At 34.0% G+C, this 25,565-nt stretch overlaps 1 protein-coding gene across 1 annotated transcript; it reads right to left on the bottom strand.

Moving 5' to 3' along the window:
• Window positions 1-238: 238 nt before the first annotated feature.
• On the bottom strand, window positions 239-18,375 carry LOC145692501 (trypsin-1-like). The gene is made up of 7 exons (XM_081767811.1): window positions 18,316-18,375; window positions 15,607-15,701; window positions 7,997-8,082; window positions 5,043-5,190; window positions 2,598-2,711; window positions 2,146-2,295; window positions 239-458 (listed from the first exon to the last, which is right to left on the bottom strand). The coding sequence occupies exons 1-7, from the start codon at window positions 18,359-18,361 to the stop codon at window positions 315-317; spliced, it is 783 nt and encodes a 260-aa protein (XP_081623937.1). The 5' UTR covers window positions 18,362-18,375; the 3' UTR covers window positions 239-314.
• Window positions 18,376-25,565: the final 7,190 nt, after the last annotated feature.

Genomic DNA, 25,565 nt, shown 5'->3' with positions numbered 1-25,565 from the left:
TTATTTATTTATTTAAGTTTAATGTTAAATTTTGAAAATAAATAACCAAAAAATATAAGTTGATTTAAGTACCATAACTAACAAATTAAAAGTCATACGTTTATTGGGTTCAGTTATGATATATAGAAGTATCTTGTCTCTGTTCATGAGGTTTATACTAGGTATTGGTAAAGGATTTTTTAATGCACACTAATTAGGTTCTTCAAAGAATACAATAAAACATTATTTTTATGAAGTGTTTTACCAATTCAAGGATTTTTACTTGTAACAAATATACAGTGATTATCTGAAAGTATGTACATAGTAAGTATAATTTATCCTATGACGCTGTTGACAAAATCTACATAGGAAGCCACATCCGTGTAGACTCCGGGGAATCCTGGTTCTGCACAACCCAAGCCCCAAGATACGACACCAATGAGTACTCCATCATTGGATAGAGGGCCACCGCTGTCTCCCTGCAAGAAAAGAAATTATTTATTTAATAAGTGTAAAGAGCACTGTTCCCAATTTTAGATTGACTGCTTGAAATATATGATTTGGAAAGTGATGGTATGTGAAAAAATTATGTTTACATACGACTGTAACAAAGAGCTGCAACCAATGGCTAGTCTAACATACACTGGACAACAAAAAGTACAAAGGACTTTAATGACTGATTGGTTCAACTGTATAAACAATCGTGAACCTGAGTATTCGAACTAAACTTCTTAAACCCAAATAGTCCCATATGCTTGTCTCTTTCATAACAAATTGACCAATACATGTAAGATAAGGGCTGATGCATTACGACGGTCGCCTCTCATAACGAAGTCTTGATCTTTTACCAATTGACTTTAATTTCAAGAGAAATAAAAAAATATACACTTACTCCTCCAGTACAAATGATACAAACTTGTTTATGAAACAAGCTTTGTATTTTATGAAAGAAATAACTGAATATTGCACACTTATGTTAAGAACATTCAATGTCAATTTCATGTATTTCAATGTATTCGAATAATAGTAGTTAATCCTCTGCGAAAATTAATCATAGATTATTACTTCCTAACTTCGACTTTCACTGAATCCTTAAAGCTTATTTTCAGTATATGTTTCATTTATACATTTATTAAAAATTTCACGTGTTAAACAACAGTTGTTTCAAATTTCGATTGGAGTGAAAAAGCATCATGCGATAAGTGAGAAGCAAACAGAACTTCAAAATATTACGATAAAGAACTTTCAAACGTGATCCAAGATTTACATCAAATACGACGACGAATTTTAATTTTCCTAAAATGCTATTCGTGGGCTGCACTCAGCAAAGTTTAAAAAATTAAGTTAAATTATAAATGAAATGATATAGAGTAAGTTAAAATCATCATATGATGTTCCTTGGCAAATCTGTCCCCAGAAATGGATTCTCGTCTAATTTTAAAATATTTCGCTAACACAATCTTTTTAATGTGGTGAATAGATTACTATATTACTGTATGCATCAGAGTTTAATCGCTCTGTAGAAGTTTACTGTTCAAATACCTTTTAAGAAACATATTGCTATAATAGCTAATATGTATTTCACATATAACAAATACATTACAAAATCATGTTTTTATTGTAATTAATTTATCCATGACTCAATAATGGGCTGTCCATAAATGTGGGTATTGAGTATTAATAGGTAGGTGTTTACCCGCCAACAAATGTGAGCAATGACCTCTAATGGGTTAGCCATTAATTTGTGGCGTTTCTGAGATTGACTAATGTAGTTAAAGTTCTTCGCTTTTCAGAATCATTTGTAAATAATGTAATGAACCCAAACGGCTAAATATATAACTATCATGAATGAGAACATAGACTCTTTTCAGTTTAAATTAATCACATTTCCACAAATATCGCATTTTACTTATTGAAAGAAGCAGAATGACAATTTTTTATAAAATAACTGGAGAACTAAACAAGATTATTCGATACTATCAAAATCCCTGTGGTGTTTGTTAGCAGTTTACAAATATTGTACCTGGTTACAAAATTAATCATCATTTACAGCTAAATGGGTGTAGCGGTAACTTTGAAAAATTTAATTATCAATCATTTCTGATTGTTTATATAGGCCTGTTTAATTGTTCAATTAATTTCTTTAATAACTGAATTTTATCGTACCTGACAAGAATCCTTCCCGCCTTCAGGAACACCTGCACAGATTTGTCCCTCAGGAATTCCACCATAATCGGCGTAATCAGTATTGCATTCGGCTGTGTCCACAATGGGAACTTGTACTTGCTGGAGATCATCAACTACATAACCACCCTCCTGAAATGAAACCCGATTAACTGATTAACATCAATACAAAACTTCGAAATATTAAGATAATTCAATCATAATATTTTAATAATCCCTCGATACAATTGATTAATACATTTATCATAAGAAAAAGGCATTCGGATGTTTCCAACAAGGTTTTATTTACTACAATAATTCATGAACTTTTATACTATTTAAAACTGGATTTATTTTAATCTTACATATGCTATTTAAAATTAGGTCTGTTGAACGACAATGAGAAAATTTACATATTTTTGCACGAATTATATTTATAAACAGCAACTACTTACCACTATTGAACCCCATCCTGTGATTGTAACCTCAGTTCCAGCAGCAATTTCCGCACCAGCTGCAGGAAGTTCTGCTGGTTGGAGATTGTCGTTGAATTCGAAGGGCTCACTAAGCTGAAACAAATATTTGTAACTCAAATTAAATGATTCGCTTACAGAGAAGAGAAATATTTTAACTTTCCTTATGCTCAAAACAGTTCATAACTTTTCGTATCTTTTTTTCTAGCAAGGCACAAAAGACGTTCAAATTTAAAATTTATTTCTATTTCTAATGATTTTGCCTCAAAGTAAATACCTATTATCAATGTTTGTTTCACTTGAGGATAATCTTACGATAACAAATTATCACTTTTTTATATTTTTATTATTGGTGAATATATCTGATAAATATGTGTTGGCTTCCGATCAACAGCTAACAAATACTATCAAAACGCTGCAAACAACGTGAAATTCGTTATGGGTTTAATAAGTAGTTTTGTTAATCTTGCATATTCTGTTTTCACTATTTGAATAGTTTAAGGAGTTTAAGGAAGGGATGCAATGCTAATTAAGAACTAAATAGATCATGAAAACTTGAGATGGTATAAATTATGGATAAAACTAATAGAATCCGCAAGTTTCTGCAACATTGGGGAAATTTATAATAATATTGTTTGGGAATACATTGAAAAAGTAACTGGTGTAAAATCTATTTGATAATTAATTCAAAATATATATTTATAAGTGTGTGTCTGTGTGTGTGTGTGTGTGTGTGTGTGTGTGTGTGTGTGTGTGCGTGCGTGTGCGTGTGCGTGTACGAGCTTTTGTGCACTGCATATTTAATAGCCTTGTAACAGTTTGTAAATATGTAACTAGTAAAGAATAACTTACGTACTTTAAATAATAAAACATGTGTTACTAGATATTAATAGTTTTGCTTTGAAGAAGTCTACAACAACTTGGTGACTGGACTTTCAGGTCCATTTCTGCCAAACAATTTAGTCATTCTACTTTGATATGTCAAAATATAGGGCAACTTCATTAATTGTATGGCATAGACTTGGTCAAATTTAATCGCCCCTTTAACTATTCTGTCAACAAATTTTCTTTCATCCACCTTAAAGAGCCTTTTCCTCACAAACGACTACGAGACACACTCCATGTAACTAAAGCGGTCATGAGTCCGCTCTGATGACATTTTTAGTTATGGGTTACCAGTGAAACGTTATCTATACGAATATTAGTTATACATGGAGATGATCACATTTTGTTAGGTGTGTTTAGTCGCCTTCTGTCTGTATGTTTTATTCTACTATATTAGGGGTCCTAGAGATATTTTTCTTCTATTAGGGTTTGTCAGCTCCGAAAATTTCTACTACCTTCTATTAAATACATAAAAACATTTCTTTTACAAAATATTCATTCAAGTATCCTCTACATGCTTTGCACATTTGTCTTGCAGCATAGACTGAGATAATTGTATTAAATAATTATCATGTTCAACTTCTTGGAATTTGAGTGAAGATAAAAGGAAGGTATTAGGAATTTCACATATAATAAAAAGTTAGGATGCAGCTCTTCAACTCTGACAAATTTAACTTCCAGAATTCTATCAAAACAATTCAAAGTGCATAAACTAACAAAGACGAACCATTGTGGGAAGTCGGTCAATAATTTAGGCTATTAAAGTATAGCAAGTAATAGTTTTTTTGATATGGATTCAGCATTCGAAGAACAGATTCTATATTTGATTTTATTACGCTATTATAACTAGTACTTATAGATGCACTATTTCAAATTTAAGTATTGGATTCGCATAGTTTGGAAGTCTTAGTTTCACACTGCGAAATAATACTCACTTGTTTAATTAGATTTTCCACTTACAAGTTCCATATAATATTTTTTCAGCCAAAAAAGTTTACTTCGTTAAGAATGAAAAGTACCTCATTAGGAAGAAAAAGAACTTCATTACGCAAGTATAATTGTAAAAACATAACATTATAAAGAAAAGTATTATTAAACACATCTTTTCGTACGTTATATAGGCATGTATTATGCAAGTTTGATAGTGAGGAACTCCCTGGCACTTGATCGAACTACCTGATAGTTAGTTATTAAAAGACCTTGCACGCGGGACTACTGAAGCAATATTAAACAGTCCAACAGAGGAAAGTGCTCCAAGTGGTTGTACATATCGCAAGGAATAATGTATTTACACAATAGAAAAGGACAAAATGGAAGTAAATTAAAGTATCTCGAGAAACTCCACCGACAAGGCGTTGTGAACTTCCAACATGTACAACCACTGAACCTGGGATTGCATCAGAAGAGTTAATGGTGACTAATCTACTCAGCCAGAATGCCGAATGTCATATCTCTGTGTGTTAGTATTTCTTACTTACCCTTAAACTATTACCTTCATACGTGTAACATTAGTATCTAATGAAAGGTATTGCTAATACTCACTCTGTAAACAGCAATATCATTAATGGGAGTGCCATTGTCAAGAGTTGCGTAGTCTGGGTGAACGAAGATTTCCTCAACTCTACGTGATTGTCCTCCTTCGTTCAAATTGGTAATACCACCCACGATGTTGTAGAAAATGGCAGCATTACTGTAATGAGGGTAAACATTGCATTTAAAAGAATTAATTGAATCAATGAAAGTGAACAATGACAGAGAATTTGATGGAAATAGAAAGCGAATTAGTACATAATTTTAATCTTAACTTTGTTAAACTTTGTTACTTTATCTTCTCTTTACTAAATGCAACATACTGTTCCTTCTATGTAACATGAATTTCACGTACAGCTGGCAAACAAGAAAAGTACAAACTGTTGGTAATTTTCTTTGTTTAGATCTTCTGACGCTGTGCTACAGGACACTCATATCTCACTAAAGTACAGAAAAAACAATTCGGGTCAGTTTACCTATTTCAAAGAGTTTGACTTTCAAAATTGTAGACGTTTGGAACGAACAGCTTCTCTGGTCAGAACCTAGTTCTGATCGAAATGAATATCCAACTATGCATTTGTAGATAAGAGCATCCAGAAAATAAATATGGATTAGAAAGTTGAATACTATGAAGTTCAAAACTGAAGAAGTGAGAAATCCATTCATACGAAAATATGAAAAAAATATTTCAAACGCGGAAAGATGTAGTTAATAATAACCAGTGTACACATATCAAGTTTTGTATATATCATTTTACACAAAAGCCACAGTACTAAGATACCGCAAACAAACGACGATTAAGAATTTGTGAGTTATGGAAGATGAGGAAAATAAGTGCCTGCAAACATGATAATATGCAGGAATGTTAAGAGATATTCGGGAGATTCAATAACGAACTCAGGGATAAAAGTGGATCTGAAAAGGAAGGGGGATGCATGATGTTACGCTGTCCTCCGTGTCTATCTTTTCCGATTTGATTTTTAGGAAGTGGAGGAACGTCATAAATATTTTCTGGAAGTAGGGGAAAGGCGTCCACCATCGTTCCCCCAGACTTTTACCCCTGAACGAACTACAAACGAAAGAAAAAGAGCAAAAGAAAAATTATGCAATAAACACTACTCTCACTTCAAAACTATTGAGATGTCGATGACAGCTAATTTCTAGTTGGTTAAAATTACTATTCCTCATATTTTATCATTTTAATTGTCTTGAAAATTTATATTTCTATGAAATATCAAGCAGTCTTTATAAAGAAAAATCTCTTGTCTGACTCATCTAATTAATTAACAGACCCATATCTACTACTGAGATTATTATGCGATATAGACAGCGATTACTGGTTAAAATACATCAGATAATGAACTGATACAAACATAAAAGTGAACTTATACATATTTTTTTGAACCTTCTTGGTAATGTTCTATTGTAGTACTTATCGGACAACCTTCCACCTAACACAACACGTGGCTCACTTTTTCTGCGGAAGATTTGTTTTCTGAATTAATAATACAATTTCAGTGGTAAAAGAGATATGGCACTTCAAACCAAACTGATATACATTCAAGGATATTGCGAGTACGATGCCATTCTTGCCAGCAGCAACAGAATATACATGGATAAATGTAGTTAGTTCATAGCTCGATTTATGTATAGGTCCAGGATGCGAATTACGGCCAGCGTTGGGGGAGAAAATCCCCCTCTGGAAAGCCTTTACTCTTGGCTGGAAGGTAGAACAAAATTGCTATGGGAATGCTATTTTCCCCTCCTACCCTCAGTTATATTTCTTACATCATTCAAATTTTTTAATTCAATGTGCTAAACGTAAGTCTGTTTGAAAATTGTTAATAGAAAATTTATTGTAAAAAGAAATTTGGTTAGATTAGGTTTGTTTTGCTGTGTGTTGGAAGCTGCGTGCTTTTTTTTTCGAAAAAGAAATGTTATTGAGATCTGCCGCTGTAGATTAGCATAAAAATGGTATAATACTGGTGTACTTTTCACCCAAACCTAAGCCAATGGTGTTAAGTTTAATCGTTGTTGTCAGAAGGGTTAGCACGATTATAGATATTAAGTTGGTTTAAACGGGATGTTTTTTCTACTTTATAACCCCTGGAAAACTCGCCTAATTTACACCCTGTATGTGTCTATCACAAATATAGAAGTAGTGTAAATATTTGAATTTTGTACTAATTTCAAATTAAACGAATAGATTCAAAGTTATTCGAAAGAGAAAAATTGAAATGAAACAATGTAGGAGCAAAATGTTGTAACGTTTGCTAAACTGATAATTCAGTTTCAAATTACAAAAATTTATTCTCAATTATAACCTCTATAGTCTCAATAGTTTCTAGACAACCCGGTATCTAAAATTTAACAATGAGTACACTTTTGCATGACCGACTTTCTCAGAAAAGTATTGAAGTAATCTAGATGTAACTCATTTGGCAACACTGATAATCCACCTTTTGCTTATTTTCTTTCACGTTTTATGCCATAAAATGCCATAAAATGATGTACGTTCTATTTCTAAAACTTTAAGTTTGTGTTGGGATGGCAACACTGCTGATGTCACACTACTGCCGTGTCCTTGTTCACGGGTCCCTGTCCCATAGGTATCAGGTTACCTCCACACACTTTTCATTTTCTGTCTTTTTCCTGTGTTTTTAGAGTATAACTCGGAACAGCGTCACCTGGTCACTGCTTGGTGTATGTATTATACGTAGCGAGTAAACAAGGCATTTCCGCACCAAGTGACTATCACCACGATAATTAGTGATACGTAAGAAGTAATAACTTGATTGTCTGGGTTCTCGTGTTGGAAAATAGATAAAACGAATTCTTCAACTAGTATTCATTCTTGATCTATAAGAAGAAACAAAACCCAAATGGTATGCGTTTGCTTTTCGATGACCACTTAGTATTATTGAATTGTACAGGTAATCAAACTCACAGAAAAATAACTTACTTACTCAGAACAATGACCAGCTGTTACAATATAATTCTCGCTTATGACAGTGCCTCCACAAATATGGCTACCCAGAAGCTGAACTGATACCTGTAATAAGGTCATTAGGCATATATAAGTTTATATGTTCTAAATAAATTTAAATCACAAGGGTGTTAAGAAAAATTATTATTCTGTGCACATTGTTCTGCCTAATATTAGAACATGCATAATTAAGATGTATACATGTGCTTTCTAACAAATTAAACCCTTAATTACTATTCTGAAAAAGTTACACTTACACTCTGGTGGGTCTGATAGACCCCTATTATTTCTTTTGCGAATAGTAACCTTGTTCTGTGTTGCTTGTTTTCTAATTTCACGAAAAAGTCAGTGTTCTTGTGTGTGTTTTCCGTATTACAATGTTACTAATATACATGAAGTCGTTGAATTATTAACCCTTTCACTGCGTAAGTTGAAGGAAAGAAAATGTCCTTAACTTGCGAATGTCGACTACTGTATAGTCAATGTTTTAAATTTTTGTCCTTATCTTGGGCTTCTCGAGAGTAGTCGCCAGAGGTTTCCCGTGCGATTTTTTGCGTTTTATTGTTTATAGAAAACAAGGATGTTTACTTCAATTTATGCTAAAAAAAAAACATTTGTAAATTGTGTGTTAAAAATTGCAATATTGACATTAAGAGCTTTCTAATTAAGGAAGAATAGTCTTCTCTAAATACTTAGTTGCAAAAGAATACAGATAATACATAAGTTTAAACAAATTTATGAGATAACAAAATTTCATTGATACATGTTACATGATGGAAAAGTCTTAAAGTACATAAAATTTTTACTTTAAAACATCAAGGAAAATTGTCTAGAAAATGGAAACCCCACCAAAATATCCAAGTGATGTAATGGTGCCTTTCGGTCTGAATGAAGATAGGATATTGTAGAAACTCGCTACGAGTCTTGGAAATATCAGGGAAATTGGACCTGAGGTTTGATCTAATAGACCAGTGATCGCCAAACTTATGAAGTTTCTGAGCTACTGTACCGTTTTTAAATCCTACTGTGAGCTACAAACCAAAAGAACTACCAATTTTTTAAAATCTTACATTTGTTTATTGCCTATAAACTTACATTTCTAGTAAATATGAAATCAAACTATCCAAGTTAGCAAATGTCTAATATACACACGAGAAACATAACGTACACAACCCCACGCGTATACAATCGACTGTGAGATGAGGCTGACAATGACAGTTGCGCGGGACAAACAAGCAGTTGTTGTCGTCAGCGACCCGAGCGTTAACGCAATCTACAGAAAATATCCCTGCGAGCTTCTAGTAGCTCGCGATCGACAGTTTAGTGATCGCTGTGATATACTTTAAAGAACATTGATAAATTACTTTTTCCTATCTTTCTTCAGCGTCTATATTCTCACAGGAAAGCAAAATTATTTCAAATATTTCGTTCCATGCCTGTGCAAGAACGTAACGATCTTTGTGTTCTTTACAAGAGTGATTCCGTAAGCATGATCTTAATTCAATCTCTTTAATAAGTTTTCCTGAATCAATCTCCATTTTAGTATTGCTACTATGCATCTTGCTTTTTAAAATTTAGAGATACTATTATGCTACTGACACGAAGCTCGGAGAGAGTACGTAAGCATCCATTTACCCAAGGGCTTTATCTGCCATCCGCACGGCATAGCGCGGGTGGGGACTCGCGGAGGCTCTTAGGCACACGTGTGCCTCCACAAGATTGTGTAAGCTCCCATAAGAGCCAATGTAAGAATCTTGTTATCCATAGCACAAGACTAACGTTGCTTACATCACACTATTCTATCAATTTATCAAATTATCAATTTTCCATAGGTTTACAGGAACTTAAGGCAATCATATAAAAGTACAGTATTGTACAATTTAGAATTAATCAAAGCTATTGTTTCTTAAACAAATAATATATTATAATTTGTAACTTATTTGACCATTAGATTTTCATCAACATGTGATAATTAGCTATCAACGAATGATATAAACTACAGATATCGCTTGATAATATTATATTTATAAAACTTTGTCTGTAAGTGTGTAGCAAATTGAGATAATATTCGGTTCAGATAACATCTACAAACAGAACTTTGAACGTCTAGAAAAGATAACAAATAGCGTCCTTGTAAAGTATTGATAAGTAACTTATACCATTTCACCGAAACAATCCACGTAAAATTTATTCTTTCAAAAAAAAAAAAGTTAAGTTCTCCGTTATCTAGTTAAATGTACTGATACGAAGTTAATAATTTTATGTTTGAATATCATTACTCATCTATGATTACTCGTCGGTGAGTTTTGAGTGCAGAAATCCCAAAACTATAAGAAAGTTCAGTATATCTCTTTTTATATTTTTTTAAAAACATTTTGAAATTATCAATGATACAGGTATGTATATAATTCAAGAAATTCTGAAAGTATTAGCTACTTTGAAAGTTTCATGTGACAGTAACTAAATCGTTCATAAATCACCTTTTCAACATATTTCTTAATGATAAAATTGGTTTGTAATCGATGCTTGCTGATGATCATTGATATTTTCTATATACTCACTATCAATACTCCCATATTTCATTCTTGCTTAACTATATAACTAAGGCAAGGTAGTCTGATTAAGTCAAGGTATAGTGTCGAAACAGCAACATAAATTAATAAGCGTTTGCTTTGATCAAAGTTAATTTTTATTTGGTCAAGATTTGTCACTTGCTTTGTCACTATGGTTCTTATATATACAATATGTCTGTACAAGTGAAGTAAATGCATCTTACGTTGAAATTGACCTTAAACTTAAGCCGTTCCATAGTCTATTCGTCATTCTTTATGGATTTTTCTATTCAATTGCAATTAGAGATGCAAGAGCTCGGAAAAAACGGCTTTTTTTGGAAAAAACTCGGTTTTTTCTGCTTCGCTTTTTTGCTTGGGAAATTTTGGGCTTTTTTGAAAATTCTGCTTTAAATTGATAAACCATATTTTGTTTCGCTTCTCTATAACACAGAAAAATAAACACACTGCTGAACAAGACTGCACTTATTTAATATATTAAAAAAAACACATTTACCCGTGACGTTTCGATCTTCTAGCCAAGATCCTCATCAGACGTACACTGAGTGATACAAAAAATTACTCAAGTATATATACACAATTATACAATGATTGTATTTTGTTTAGTTTAGATGTAAAAGCCATGTTCCCTAGTCTAAAGAAGTGCTATACTTGATATGGTTAAGAGAGTTATGGGGGAGAATGTGTTAAAGGCTGGAAATGGGAGAAAGTTAGAAAAGTCCTCAACTTAATATGGGAGTTTGGTTTCTGTAAAGTTAAGAATGACGTGTATAAGATTAAGGATGGTTTAAGTATAGGATCTAAGATAAGTCCGGTATTGTCTGATATCATTATGAATGTGTGGGAGAAGGATGTGATAGAAAAGGGGAAAGAAAAGATTCGATTTTTATGTAGATACGTCGATGATTGTTTTGGGATATGGGAAGGATCAAAAGAAGAGTTGATAGAGTTCGTTGGTAGTATTGAAGATAAGAAGAAGGGAATAGAATTAGAACTAAAGACAGAGCAGGGAGATGTATTATGTTATCTTGACATTTTAATGAGTAAGGAAGGGAAGAGCATTAAGACTCAATGGTATCAAAAAGAATGTAGTGCTGGTATTTATTGTAATAAGAAAAGTAATGTAGATAGAAGCACAAAAGTTAACTTCATAAGAAATATGTTAGAAAGAATTTCCAAAATTTGTAACAAAAATGTAGAAGAAAATGTGGAAATCTTTAAAGGACAGCTGTATGAGAATGGTTATAGTAAAAGGGATATCGTTAAAGCATTTGTTGTCTCGGGGAAAGGTAAAGAGGGGAGGACAATGAAGGGGTATGGAAAGGCATTATAGGGTTAGGAGAAGATACCGAGATTTTAAAAAAGATGTTAAGAAAGCAAGGGGTCAAGGTGTATAGAAAAGGTAGCAGAACGTTGTTGGACATGGTCAGAAGCAAAGGGAAGAAAAAAGAAAAGAGAGATCAGAAAGGTGTCATTTATTGTATAAATTGTAAGAATAGTGATATGAAATATATTGGTGAGACGGGGAAATTATTGAAATAAAGAATTCAACAACATAAAAGTTATGTGAAATATGGCAGAGAAACTAACGCAATCTTTAAACATGTAAAAGAAAAGGGACATGATGTGAACTGGGAAGAAGTTATTGTGCTCGAACGGGAAAAAAATATTGTGGCCGAGAAAGTGGAAAGAGGCCTGGTGGATAGAAAAGGAAGGGGATGTAAACTTAATGAATTGGACAAAAGGTATTAGCATTAATAAAGAATGGAGAAATATTATTGATAAATGCAGAAAAATGTATATGAATTAATGTATTCAATGGTTGCTTGCTCCTTGTTGTTTCTTTCTGGTAGAATGTTATGTCATCTGATGAGGATCTTGGCTAGAAGATCGAAACGTCACGTGTAAATGTGTTTTTTTATATTAAATAAGTGCAGTCTTGTTCGGCAGTGTGTTTATTTTTCTGATTTTATTTGCAAGACGTTGACTATGATTGTGTGTCACTCTATAACACAAAAAGTCATTTAGTTAGTGGTTGATGTCGATAATAATATAAAACCTCGAAAATAAACCATGAATTTCGAAAATATATTTCAAACAGTTTTACTTCTCAACATATTTACATTATGAATTCCAAAGGATTAACCAATGTATTTAAGATTTTTTTAAACCTCCTACATACAAAAGTAAGCAGGGTTGGCAAGAACCATAGTTGTTTTTGAAAATGTCAAAAACCCGTTTTGGGGAGGAGTTTAAACTAGGTTTTTTTTTTGTTTAAACCAAGCTTTTTGGGGTTTAGGTATTTCTTTATATTACATTTTATATTTTTATATTACATTTTATATTTTTATATTACATTTTATATTACATATTGACAGAAATAAGTTTGTTTTGCCTTGGTGTTATTATGCAACAATGGGGTTATGCTGGAAGAGGTCACATAAGCTTGAAGAAGTCCGGTCAGTAAATTTCTTAAATTGGGAAACTCCCGCCCTAGCCATCGGGAAAATTCCGTCATTACTCTAAATGTAAAACAATAACGGAAAATCCTGTTATTGCTTAGCATGTAAAATTTAAAGGTCAACGTATCATAATCAGTACGCTAAAACTGAGGTATTAAATTACAAATTTAGTACGTACATATCATTGAAAGTACAATCCAAGCTAATGTTAGAAGCTACGTAGGCAATCGATAAATTTTGCCAATTTCTATCAATATATTTAAGTAACCTTGGCTTCTTTAAAAAACAACAGGCATTCAGGCATGCAGAAATATACAATTTGGTTTCGTTTCGTATGTTCAGGCTGAACATCCTACGTAATACCGAGGTTATCAAGAAGAAGACATTCGCTTAAAGTGACATCCAAACCACTACTTTGTTTACGCATGAAAAAAGAGTTGTGGTTCGACAGAGAATTTAACATGGGACACTTTGATTAAAAGGTGAAAAGGAAATAAATCTAATGCAGATAGTTTGATGTGGGGAAACGTCACCATGAAGTTCACACGATTCGCAATTTTCGTTCCTTTTATTTTTTTGGTTTAAACCAGTTGTTTATTTTTTTTTAAAAAAAAAAGAAAGAGCAGGCTGGTGTAAACCAGCCAACCCAAAAAGTAAATACTTATTTTAAAAAATACACAAATAACAAGCAAAATTCTATGTAGTATTTTTCAAAATATTCCATACCCTCTTTTTGGAACAAACTAAAATTAAAATAAAACAAGAAAAATACTTAGATTTATACGATACAATTAAAGGCAGCACATCTAGAGCTTTTGGTTTTGTATATTCTTGAAATTCTAGAGTTTTATATAACCACCATCACGGTTTACTCAATCCTCAAGTTTTCTGAATTTTTAACAAGAGGGATTCAACATATGAAGGGTATGAGGCAAGAACACAATTTTACTATTTTAAGAAATTAGAGATTTTCTGCTGCACAATCCATTTTGAAAGTCGGAAAGCTAATTTTTCACATAAGACTATACATGAAGGATTAAACGAAGCGGTATGCGTTGCTGTCTATCTGGTGCTGCATAACTCAGCAATTGAAAATTTGTTAGTTATCATGTTCTTGGCTCACATCCTTCATATCATTATGGAACTCTCCTCACCCCACCACCACCACCCCCAAAAAAAGGACTACAGAATTTATTTAACTTAAAATAAATACAACTGCACAACAAACATGACTGAGTGGAGCTTTTGCGCTTCTATCGGGAAGTCCGGGATTCAACTCAGCATTCGACCATTCTGATAAAGCTTTTCTTCAATCCATCTGTGAAGTAGAAATAGTGCGTGTACTGTGAGTTGGCCGACTTCCTTTCTTATTGTTTTTAAATCGTTATTATTACTAATTACCAGCAGTGACGGTTTTGCGAAGGTTAGGTGGGCGGTCTTTCGGACTGAAGCCTGTTTCCCAAAATTACTTAATGTCTAAAACAAACGAAATATCTATTAGTCATGCCTTTACTCATAAACTTTAAGGTCCCGTCAAATAAAAATTACGAATGTTTAGAAAAACTAAACATTAGTAAGAAAAAAACTCCCAAAACACTTTTCTAAATCCGCCACTGATTCTCAGTATAAAATGATCTTCAATGAGGTTGTATCCGGAAGATTATCGCTAAATATATAAACGAAACGAAATATTAGTTATGCCTGTACTCATAAACTTCAAGCTCCTCCCAAATAAAATTAGGACATTTTAGAAAACGAAACAATCAGAGAAATCCCTCCCAAAGTACTTTTCTAAATCCACTACTGATTATTTGTATAAATTAGTATTCAAGGTTGTATCTGGAAAATTATTGCTAAATCGCTGCACAGCTACCGTATAACAGAAATGTGGAAGTACGGTTAGACGGATATATTGAAAAACGTACGCTTTGACGGATATATAGAAAAACGTAAGTTTAACTTTTGCGCTAGAAGCTAGAGTACTAAGCTCTTAGAAATGAAACACGGATGACAAACTGAAATGATCCCGAGAAGTAAAAAATGTCGATAACTCAAAAGTTAAAATAAAGTTAAATAGCCTCTAAAATTGCCCTCAAATACTACATTCTTCACGTTAGCTTTAATTCGTAAAACATGTGCTCCATCCATCTTGCTGGTGAATTTTAGAGCGAAATATGGCATTTAGGTCATGGAATTCTTATCTAACTATGAAATATACTATAAGAAAGCTATTTAGACTGAAAACTCATGAAAATGAAAAAGCCAAAATTTCCAAAATTCTCGTTTTTTTCCCAAAAAAGCCGGCTTTTTGCATCTCTAATTGCAATACATAACGGAACCTCAATAATTCCTACTTGTATTGAATGACGTGTGAAGTGATCCTAATTGTTTCAGAAACGTTCGATCAATTCCAGCACTTCGACGTCAATCAAAAAGGGACAGATGTTCTCACTACTTTGTTACAGACCTAGTGCATAAGAATAATGGTGTCAAATTAGTTATTTCAAAAAAAGTTTAAATATTTTGTGCATTTACTAGGAAAAAAATACATTACTTACCTGAAAGGGATATTCCCCTGGTGCAACATCAGTGCCTCCTATAATTCTTCCATTTGGGAAAATGTTCTTTCCAAGTAGAGTTTTGTTAGGTGCCGCTGCCATAAATAAATAATATGTTGTTAAGTATTCTACACATCATACAGGAATATATACAGATGGTGAGACCTGGGGGAGTGGATTCTCCACCCGAAATCAAGACTTTTATGTACAGTATAGAATTGACCTTACAAATTTTAATATGATTTATCCTCATAATCAATTTTGACTACTTCCCCAAAAATTAGGACTTCTCTTGAAATAATTTCCTATACATGTGTCTGTATGCATATTATCATCTATCAAAAATTCTAATATAAATATATAATATATATATATATATATATATATATATATTAAAATTTATAAAGTTCAATGCGCGATGTTTCACTTTCAAGGAAATACTGTTGCCAAGATTTTTCGAGGCATTGTTAATTGATTTCTTTGTTACTTTAAGTGATTAATGATGGTTAGTTTGAAGATGCATGTGTACAATTATTAAACATTAATTGAAACGTTAAAAACTATATGCTGTAGAATTTACACGAAATAGTTAAGTAATTCTTCTTTAAAAAAATTCCTTGCCATATTAGAAAGAAAAATGAAAATCAAAAAATAAGAATTACTTTTTTGTTTCATTGATTATTTTGTTTTCCAAATTTTACTTTTCCACTCCCTGTGTCTTTCTTAAAGCTTCTAAAACAAGCTTTTGTCTCGTAGCTGTGTGATCAACATACGCTCATTCGATACGGAAAACTCTAGTCAAAATCCCTGATGAGAACTCACAGACAATGGTTTTCATGTTATACTATAGCACTACATCTCACACATTGTCGGCACTTAAAGGAATGTTAAACTTTAAACCAAAGAAATGTGATATTTTTCTAGGCTATCGTTTCAATTGTCAACTCATTTGCTTGTTGATTTTTTTAATTTCCTCGTGGCTACACGGTTATATACACGGCTTTTGCCGGATTCAATTCCTGGTGGTATCACGTATGCTTCTGATTAAACGTTAAGCTGTAGGAGGTCTATGTCTTAAATATCTTCTCTGTGGGAAGGGACACTAAAGTCCAATCCAACCAACCAATCGTACGTTGTTCAAGCACTCTTTATAGAGTCAATCCATTCTAAGTGATCAAGCAAGTGCGGCTCGAACATCACACAAAAATCTATTTCTTTTCATAAATGTTTATCCTATATCAGAGTGTTTCAAAACCACAATTAATTATTTTTTTACAACATCCCATGGCGACGTAGCGGCTGCTGTCATTTTGCGTTTTTTTTCGCTTTTAGGAGTTTACATTGTTTTGAATATCAGCGTGTATTTGACCTACCAAACTGAAAATTGCTGGACGCCTTGAACCCGTGCAAAGCTAAAACTTTGATCTCTTAACATTTTTGCCTTAAACCACTTGAAAGGTGTGAAATCAGTTCCTACAGTAGCAACATTTTTGGACATTTTAGAAAATTTGGGAAGATGAAACAACTGACATAAAGGTCTGAATTTGAAATACCCTGGTATAGGATAAACATTCATGAAAAAATTAGATTTTTCGAAAAGGTCGAGCAGCAATTTTTACTTTTTCTCAATCAGTTAGCAGGGATTGACCCTATAAAGTGCCTTACATATTTCCTGCGTTCAGTATCATATTTATCTTCCCGTCATATTGAGGTTTAATATTCCATCGCTCTTTTCGCGGATTTCTTGGTACATAACCCCTTTTCATGAAGTGTTGTGCGCATTTAGTGAGTGACAAAAATTCTCATTCAAGAGCTTAATCTTGCAAGACGTACCATATAGTCACAATATACAGATATGCATCGAATACTGGCGAGATCATGGAAACATAGATTAAAGGGAAAATATCTATTTCTTTTCGAAAGCTTACCCACGCGGTATGGTGTGGATCACATATGTTTTGATATTCTTCTTGTGTAAAAGTCTATTTAAAAAAGACAAAATGTATACTAGATTTTAAAAAATCAAGTTTTCCATTAGTTTCCGTGTTGTATTAAATCCGATTGTTAGCTTTATAACATAACTACTATCAGTAGATGTCCATGCACATATTGCGATCCAAATTTTCGTCTCTTTCATTCAAACTCCACAAGTTGAAGAATTTAGTAACTTTATTTTTATGCTGTTGCCTCTTCTACCACTTGTAAAGCTTAAGTGATTGATATTTAACTAGAGTTTACATCTCTCTCAACCACCGAGTGTACATGAAATATCATCGAGTGCTTAAAGTGCGAACCAAACTATTATCGAACAGAGAAAACCATTCCTACTGGAAATCGAACCCTGGACCACATGCGTTAACACTTTGGCTACGAAAATAAATATATCGGTTTTTTAAAGATATATATATATATATATATATATATATATATATATATATATATATATATATATATATATATATATATATATATATATATATATATATATATATATATATATAGGTTTTCTAATGCCCTTCATTCTGTCTTCTGAGAGTGTTCCACACGAAGTCAGACTATAGACTACATCACAATGACACCAAACTTTCTTCAGCAACTTAGCACAAACTTGTGACTATACAGCTTATTATTAGATGTTTTTTCAAGTTAAATATTCATAGTTGCACTTGTACCCTATAAGAAATACATCATTCGTGGTAAATTGCTCACCTAAAACACAAACAAACAGACACACTGTAACAATAAAACGAAACATGGCGATGTGTTTCTTGGCACTAATAGCTTTTGCAATAGATTTGTTCATTAATATAGCACTCCTTATCATGGTAGATAAAAGTCTATTTTTTCAAATTCTATCTTGTTTGTAATTCTATCTTAATTGAACATAGATTGTGGTTGAATATATTCAACAAGTGTTTTACCTTATCAACAATGAATTATCAAAAATCACAATAGTTTTTCTTCTGAAGTTTGTCGTAACGGAGGTAAATTCCCAGTAAACAATACTGCAACGGGGAAAATATAACTTTCCAACCTTCCAATTGTTTAGACAAAATACAAACAACATCATTTAGGTACATATAAATATTCGTTGTTTCTCATAGTTGCTACGTAAGAACCAACATCAAATACATCAACTAGAAAACATCAGTATACATAACACAGTATATATATATATATATATATATATATATATATATATTATAATTGTGATTTCAGTAGCATGTAGATATGGATAAGACTCAAGAATTCAAATAGAAATACTAATACGTGAAAGAGTGGATATGAGATAATTGAACCGTGTAAATAGGAAACACACCCAAGGGTTACAACAATCAGTTTTTAAACATATCCGTCTCCTTTAGCCTAGTCGACATGAACGTGGGACGTAAAACTGAAAGATTTCATTTCATTTCATTTTTACAAACATATTTCTCACTCGTTTTCTCTATGTAGAAAACGATTTAATATATTATACATACATCATACATTTTGAAATGATATACAACAAATAAAAGAGTAATAATCTGTAATGGATATGGAAGTTGAACTTTGGAGTAATACGTTATTTTTACGGCAAAAATTTCGTTACTTGCCAATAATATTAATTGTTGTTTTCTTCCTACGAAATTCCAATATTTTCTGTTAAATATCGTTATTAAGTACTTTATTGTGAGATTAAGAAACAAACTATAAATCAATACATAACATTATTTAATATGGATATTGTAGGGCAGAAGCCAAATTACGTGGTTTACAAACATAAACACAGTTTTTAAGAGTACAAAGTCTGCACCAACTTGTTATATATGAAGCACAAAATCTAAAGATATGAACAGTTACAAAACACCTCCATCAGCAAGCCTGAAAATTCTGAGTCCTTCAGATTTGGTCTTTATACATTACATGCATAAATTAGATTCATGGAATTGTTGCTTTATGTAGTCTACAGACTATAAATAAAGAAATGGCAAGTTCGGAAAAAAGGTCAGTCAGAGGAAGGTAGATAAAGAGAAGGAAGGAAGACATTCAGAAAAAATTGAAAGCCGAGTTAGGCCTCATTGTTGATGTGCAAGTTCGAACGGAAGCGGAATATCAAATGAAGGCAACACGGCTAGGAGGAGCTTTTAGAGTTCGGTAATGGTAGCCACGCTAACGGGCCTCCAAACGAAAGTCATCGAGAAGTGCTCTGTTTTATTACAGACATTATCCTCAGGGCTGGACATCGACACAAGCAGATATGAAGAGTGGGCAAATGATGTCCAGGAACTGTGTATTGCGAATTACCTGTTGTTCTACATGCGTGCATCAGTTCATATGATTCTTGCTCATGGCCAGTCCATCATCGCCCATTGTTTGCTTCCGATAGGACAAATGTCCGAGGAGACCTAAAGAGCTAGACATAAGCACATTAACCAGTACCGAGAGCATCACTGACGGAAGTGCTCCAGAGAGAAGACAATGGTAGATGTTATGCTCCGTCTTTTTGTGGCATCTGATCCCCTTATTTCGACCTTCCGCCAGCGCATGTCTTAACAAAACAGAAGATAGTCAGTACATCCGCAATTCACAATAAGAATATTCCTGGAAGATTGCATTTAATTCCTAATGTGCCATGAGTATTTGTAGATCATAAGAAATATGCCAGAGCTTTTCCCTGGATTACAATGCTTGGCATCATGAAGAAAATGATACGGAGAACATTCCTAATATATTACCATAAAAATAGCAATAAACTTAGAGAAAGGGACACATTGTACTGTCAAGTCTCGTACTTTAACGCTATAACTATAAAAAGTATTAGCAGAAATTTACAACGTAATTTAAAATTGAACAATATTCTTGAAATATTCTTGAAGCAGATATTGACATATAGAATGTATACTCCACGTACTGGCCAGAAAATAACAGAAATAATCAAGGCATGATTAATGCTGGCATATTGTGGGAATATTCCTCACTTTCTATATTGTAGAACGTATGTTTATTGCTTAAATCCTCTGGGAGCATTTGTCAGTTATTTACTTTTATTTTATAGTCAAACAATGGCTGTGGGGTCGAACGTCTCTCACATATCTAAGGGATGAAAGGTGTAAAGCCATCCAAAACATATTTTGGAACATAATATTTAGTGTTTTTTTTTTTCATTTACCTTATAGTTATGGACCAGGTACTTAGCTATGCCTAAGCCGCGATATGTCTAATAGATTGCAAAAGACAGGTTCAAGCTATGGGTGCCTTTCTAATTAGTACATGTGAGTTGAATAGTACTTTTAACGTGTCTATATTACCTTCCTAGACATTGAATGTAGCTGTTAGAACACATTGAAATATTCCATTTGTTTCGAAAGTCCCGTGCTGTGGTTATAATATTAGGAGGCGAAACAGAAAAAAAAAATGAAATGAAATCTTTAAGTTTTACGTCCCACGGTTATGCTAAAGGAGACGGTGATGATGAGAGATGAGTGAAATGGTGGAATGAAGAAAGTGGGAGGAAACGGGAGAACCCCGAGAAAACCCACGAGCGCGGTGTTTGTCCACCACAAAGTTCACTTGGCGGGGGCTGGGATCGAACCCGGGACCCCAAGCACCAGAGGTGAACGCTCTACCACTGAGCCACCGCGCCCCCCGAGGCGAAACAGTATACACTACACTACATATATATGTATATATATATTAGGGTGTCCCTTATTTTGGGTAAATTCGTGTTGCAATACGCACCCCCCCCCCCAATGTATTCTATATCACCATAAACACGCATTAGTGAAATAGCAGCTCTCTACGAGAATGTTAACCCGTGCTGACTTACGACAAAATCATGAAATGGCGTTTTCACATTATAATATAACTTAGAATTTCCAACCTTGATAACGGATAAACTAAAAGAGATAGAGAAACGAAACTTTGCACAAAGCAACTAGAGAAAAAGGGACATATGTTATTGTATTGACAAACAGCATCTCATGAACAGTGTTGCCAACCCAAGACAAAGTTGTGTTTTTGTAAATGGAATGACCTAAATTGAATATCATCATTGGAAGCAGCAATAAAAATAAAGACAAAATTGATTGTGAAAGCAGATCAGTGTTACAAACTTTTGAGCAATAACGTGTAATATGTGTTGGCGTAGACAGGGAGTGAGGTACTAACGTTTTGTACACCTTAAATCAAATATTGACAAAAATTGTTTGCGTTGACTCTAAGTCTAGAAGCATCCGCTGAACAGAAGGGAGAAATTGATTTTGGAATAGATACAATAACTCGGAAAAGGTCACTAGTCTGTGTGCTTTAAAACTTATAATGCAAGGCAGAAGAGCATGAGGAGTAGCCGTGATTATGTGAAATTGATAACTCACGTACTGACAGATATATTCGGTACCGTATCTTGTTAAAGCAGAGAACTAAGGTTTGTACAAGACGGCAACGCTGCTCAGCAGCAGCTCTTTTAATCTTGATTTCATCATGGTTATAAGCGTCCTCAAAAGCCCACGAGTACATAAACCCATGCAAATTGAACGCTGTTTTCAGATTTTAACCAGGTTGTTGGAATTCCAACCCTCTGTGCAGCGTTGCAACCTTTCATAAACCTTACTTGTCAGTTTTTACAAGATATCGTATATCTCGGTCAGTATTCGATCGCACATAACCACGGTTCTACTCCTCATGCTCTACCGCCTTGCATTATAGGTTTTAAAGCATACAGCGCTAGTGACCTTTTACGAATTATTGTATCTCTTCCAAACTCAACTTTTCTCTTCTGTTGATGGCAACACTGTTCAGCGGATGTTTCCAGACTTAGAGTCAACGCAAACAATTCTTGTCAATATCTGATTTAAGGTGTAAAAAACGTTAGTATCTCACTCCCTGTGTGGGCCAACACATATTACTGGTTATTTCTCGAAAAGTTTGCAACACTGGTCTGCCTTTACAATCTCTTTTGTCTTTACTTTTACTGCTGTTTCTAATGATGATATTCAATTTAGGTCATTCCATTTACAAAAACACAACTTTGCCTTGGGTTGGCAACATTGTTCATCCAGTGCTGTTCGTCAATACACGAACAGATGTCGCTCTTTCTCTAGTTGCTTCGTGCAAAGTTTCGTTTCTCTTTCTCTCTTAGTTTCTCCGTTATCACGGTTGTACATTCTAAATTATATTATAATGTGGAAACACCATTTAATGACTTTGAGTTGAGTTGATTTTGGTTTAGCGTCCCTGTCAGCAGCGAGACTATATGAGACGTGGACCTACTGATTAACGTGGAATCCGAACCACATGAGCTCCCGCCGGGAATCGAACCCGGGTCTCCCACGCCAAAGGCGCGTATGCTAACCGCTTAGCCACGGAGGAGCTCCATTTAATGACTTTGTCGTCAAGTCGGCACGGGTTAACGTTCTCGTAGAGAGCTGCTATTTCACTAATGCGTGTTTATGGTCACATAGAGAGAGACAGAGAGAGAGAGAGAGAGAGAGTTAATTAACAACGCCGACAAACTGTAAGATGTGATTCCTCACATCAAAATAAGAGAAAAATCCATATGGACATGTGGGAAAAAGTGCATAGTTTCAGAGCTAGGGTCATCCAAAATCGCGAAAAAGCCAAATTTCAAGAGGCCCTATTTCGAATTCGAGAAAGTGTTGAGGTGGTTCTTATCAGCGTAAAGGAAGTCATGCATACGCAATCCAAAAATGCACATTTCATTAATGTTCAATGGATGTACAGAGTATTCCCTACAGGGTGAAATTCTCAGACATACCATGAACCGAATTTGGAGATATGCTCTGACTTTATGATTGGTAAAAAGTAGGAAAATGATAAGTCTTGATAGAACTGAACATGAAATTCTTTGGCGAAATGTCGGAAGTGTTAACCCTTTTTTGGGGTATTTTTTAGACTTTCAGTCAAGCAGCTACTGCATCGTCACTATTTATCCTAGGATCATGGTTCATACCTCATTCTCTTCAGAATGGAGTTGGCTTTCAAATGGTACCACTTGCATGCTCATACCATATACCAGGAGAGGGAAAAGTGATGTCAAAGGGATAATTTCAAGGGAAATTTTTTTCACATTTTGGGCCCCTCTGGAGCGGCCCTGTGTGAACATAGAGATCTCAAGAAAATCTAATAAATAGTACTTGGTATACTGAATACGTGTGCTAAATTTCAAGTATCTATCTTGAATACTAAGAGCGGGAGAAATTTTATCAAGAATCCCCACAATGCCCCAAATTACCGTAAAACACCATGATCTTAAGTAAAAAATTTATTGTGACATCTCTATTTACGCTAGGACTATAATCCGCCAATCATTCTCTTCAGAATAGAACTGCCTTTCAGGCGGTACCATTCACGTGTCACCATCATGTATCTAAGTGGGGAAAATCCTGAAAAAAGGGATTTTTTGGGTCTAAATATCCTTTTTTTCAAATTTAGATCCTCTGGACCCCCCTGTTTTAACGCAGAGATCTGAAAAAGATCTGATAAATACTACTAGGTGGGCTGAATGTTTATGCACAATTCCAATTTTCCAGGTGCAAAAGTAAGCTTGCCAAAAAAATATATACTGACAATGTCCCATATTCCCGTATACAGAGGGATATTTTTAAACATCGTCTGAGACATCCCTAATTACCCTAGGATCATGGTTTGCACATCATTCTCTTCAGAATATCACTGTCTTTCAGGCAGTACCATTCACTTGTCTCCATCATGTATCTAAGGCGGGAAAATACCGTGAAAGGGATTTTTTGGTAAAATTTTCCTTTTTCAAATTTTAGCCCGTCTGTACCCCCTGTTTTAACACAGAAATACGAAAAAAATCTGTTAAATACTCCTCGGTGGACTGAATGTTTGTGCACAATTTCAATCTTCTAGGTGTAAAAATGAGCCCGCAAAAAATAATACAGAAAATGTCCAAAATTCCCCTATTAAGAAATATATTTTGATAAAAATTCTCTGACACTTCCCTAATTACCCTAGGGTCATGTTTCGCCCATCATTCTCTTCAGAATAGAACTGCCTTTCAGGCGGTACCATTCACATGTCACCATCATATATCTAAGGCGGGAAAATCCCGAAGAAAGCGATTTTTTGGTAAAAATATCCCTTTTTTCAACTTTTTGCCCCTCTGGATCCCCCGCTGCTTTAACGCAGAAATCTGAAAAAATGTGGTAAATACTACTCGGTGGACTGAATGTTTGTGCAAAATTTCAATCTTTTACGTGGAAAAATAAGCCCGCCAAAAAATAATGAACATAGACCCGCCAAAAAATAATAAAAGAAAATATATATATTTTAGAATTATGACGTCATCACCTGCCATGTCTCGACGCAGAAAGGTGTGAAACCATACGTAAGGTCTTCTACAATGCCTCTGGACTTGAAAAACAAAAAAAAAAAAAAATGGACGAAAAAGCTCAAATAGGAGAGTTACAACGCAATGTACCATGAAACACCTGTTTGGTACAAATTGTACCATGGGATTGCGAAAGGGTAAGGCTCGTCAGCAGAACGGTCTCTCGTACTCGGAAAAATGCATGCTGCGATGTTTTGTTTCACACTTGCAAGTGAAGAAAATATATCGTGACAAAATACATTGCATCACACGTTATTCTGAACAGAAAAAAATGGAGCTGCAGGTTTCTAACACTTCCGACTTCCCTCCGAAGCATTGGATATCCCTTGTTGTCAAGACTTACCTCCTGCCTACTTTGGACCCTCCTTAAAATCAGGGTATATCTGAAAACTCTATTGAGAGCACATCTGAGTATTACAACCTGTAGGAAATGCCCAGTACATCTATTGAAAATTGATGTAATATGCACGTTTGGATTGTGTATGCGTGGCTTCATTTACGCTGATAAGGACCACCATCCACACTTTTTGGAATTCGAAGTAGAACCGGTTGAAATTTAGCTTTTTCGCTATTTTGAACAGCCCTAGCTCTGAATCTGCACTTT

The sequence above is a fragment of the Thermobia domestica genome, chromosome 1, assembly GCF_964235325.1.
Source record: "Thermobia domestica chromosome 1, izTheDome1.hap1.1, whole genome shotgun sequence".
NCBI lineage: Eukaryota > Metazoa > Arthropoda > Insecta > Zygentoma > Lepismatidae > Thermobia > Thermobia domestica.
This window is presented reverse-complemented; position numbering and strand designations above follow the sequence as displayed.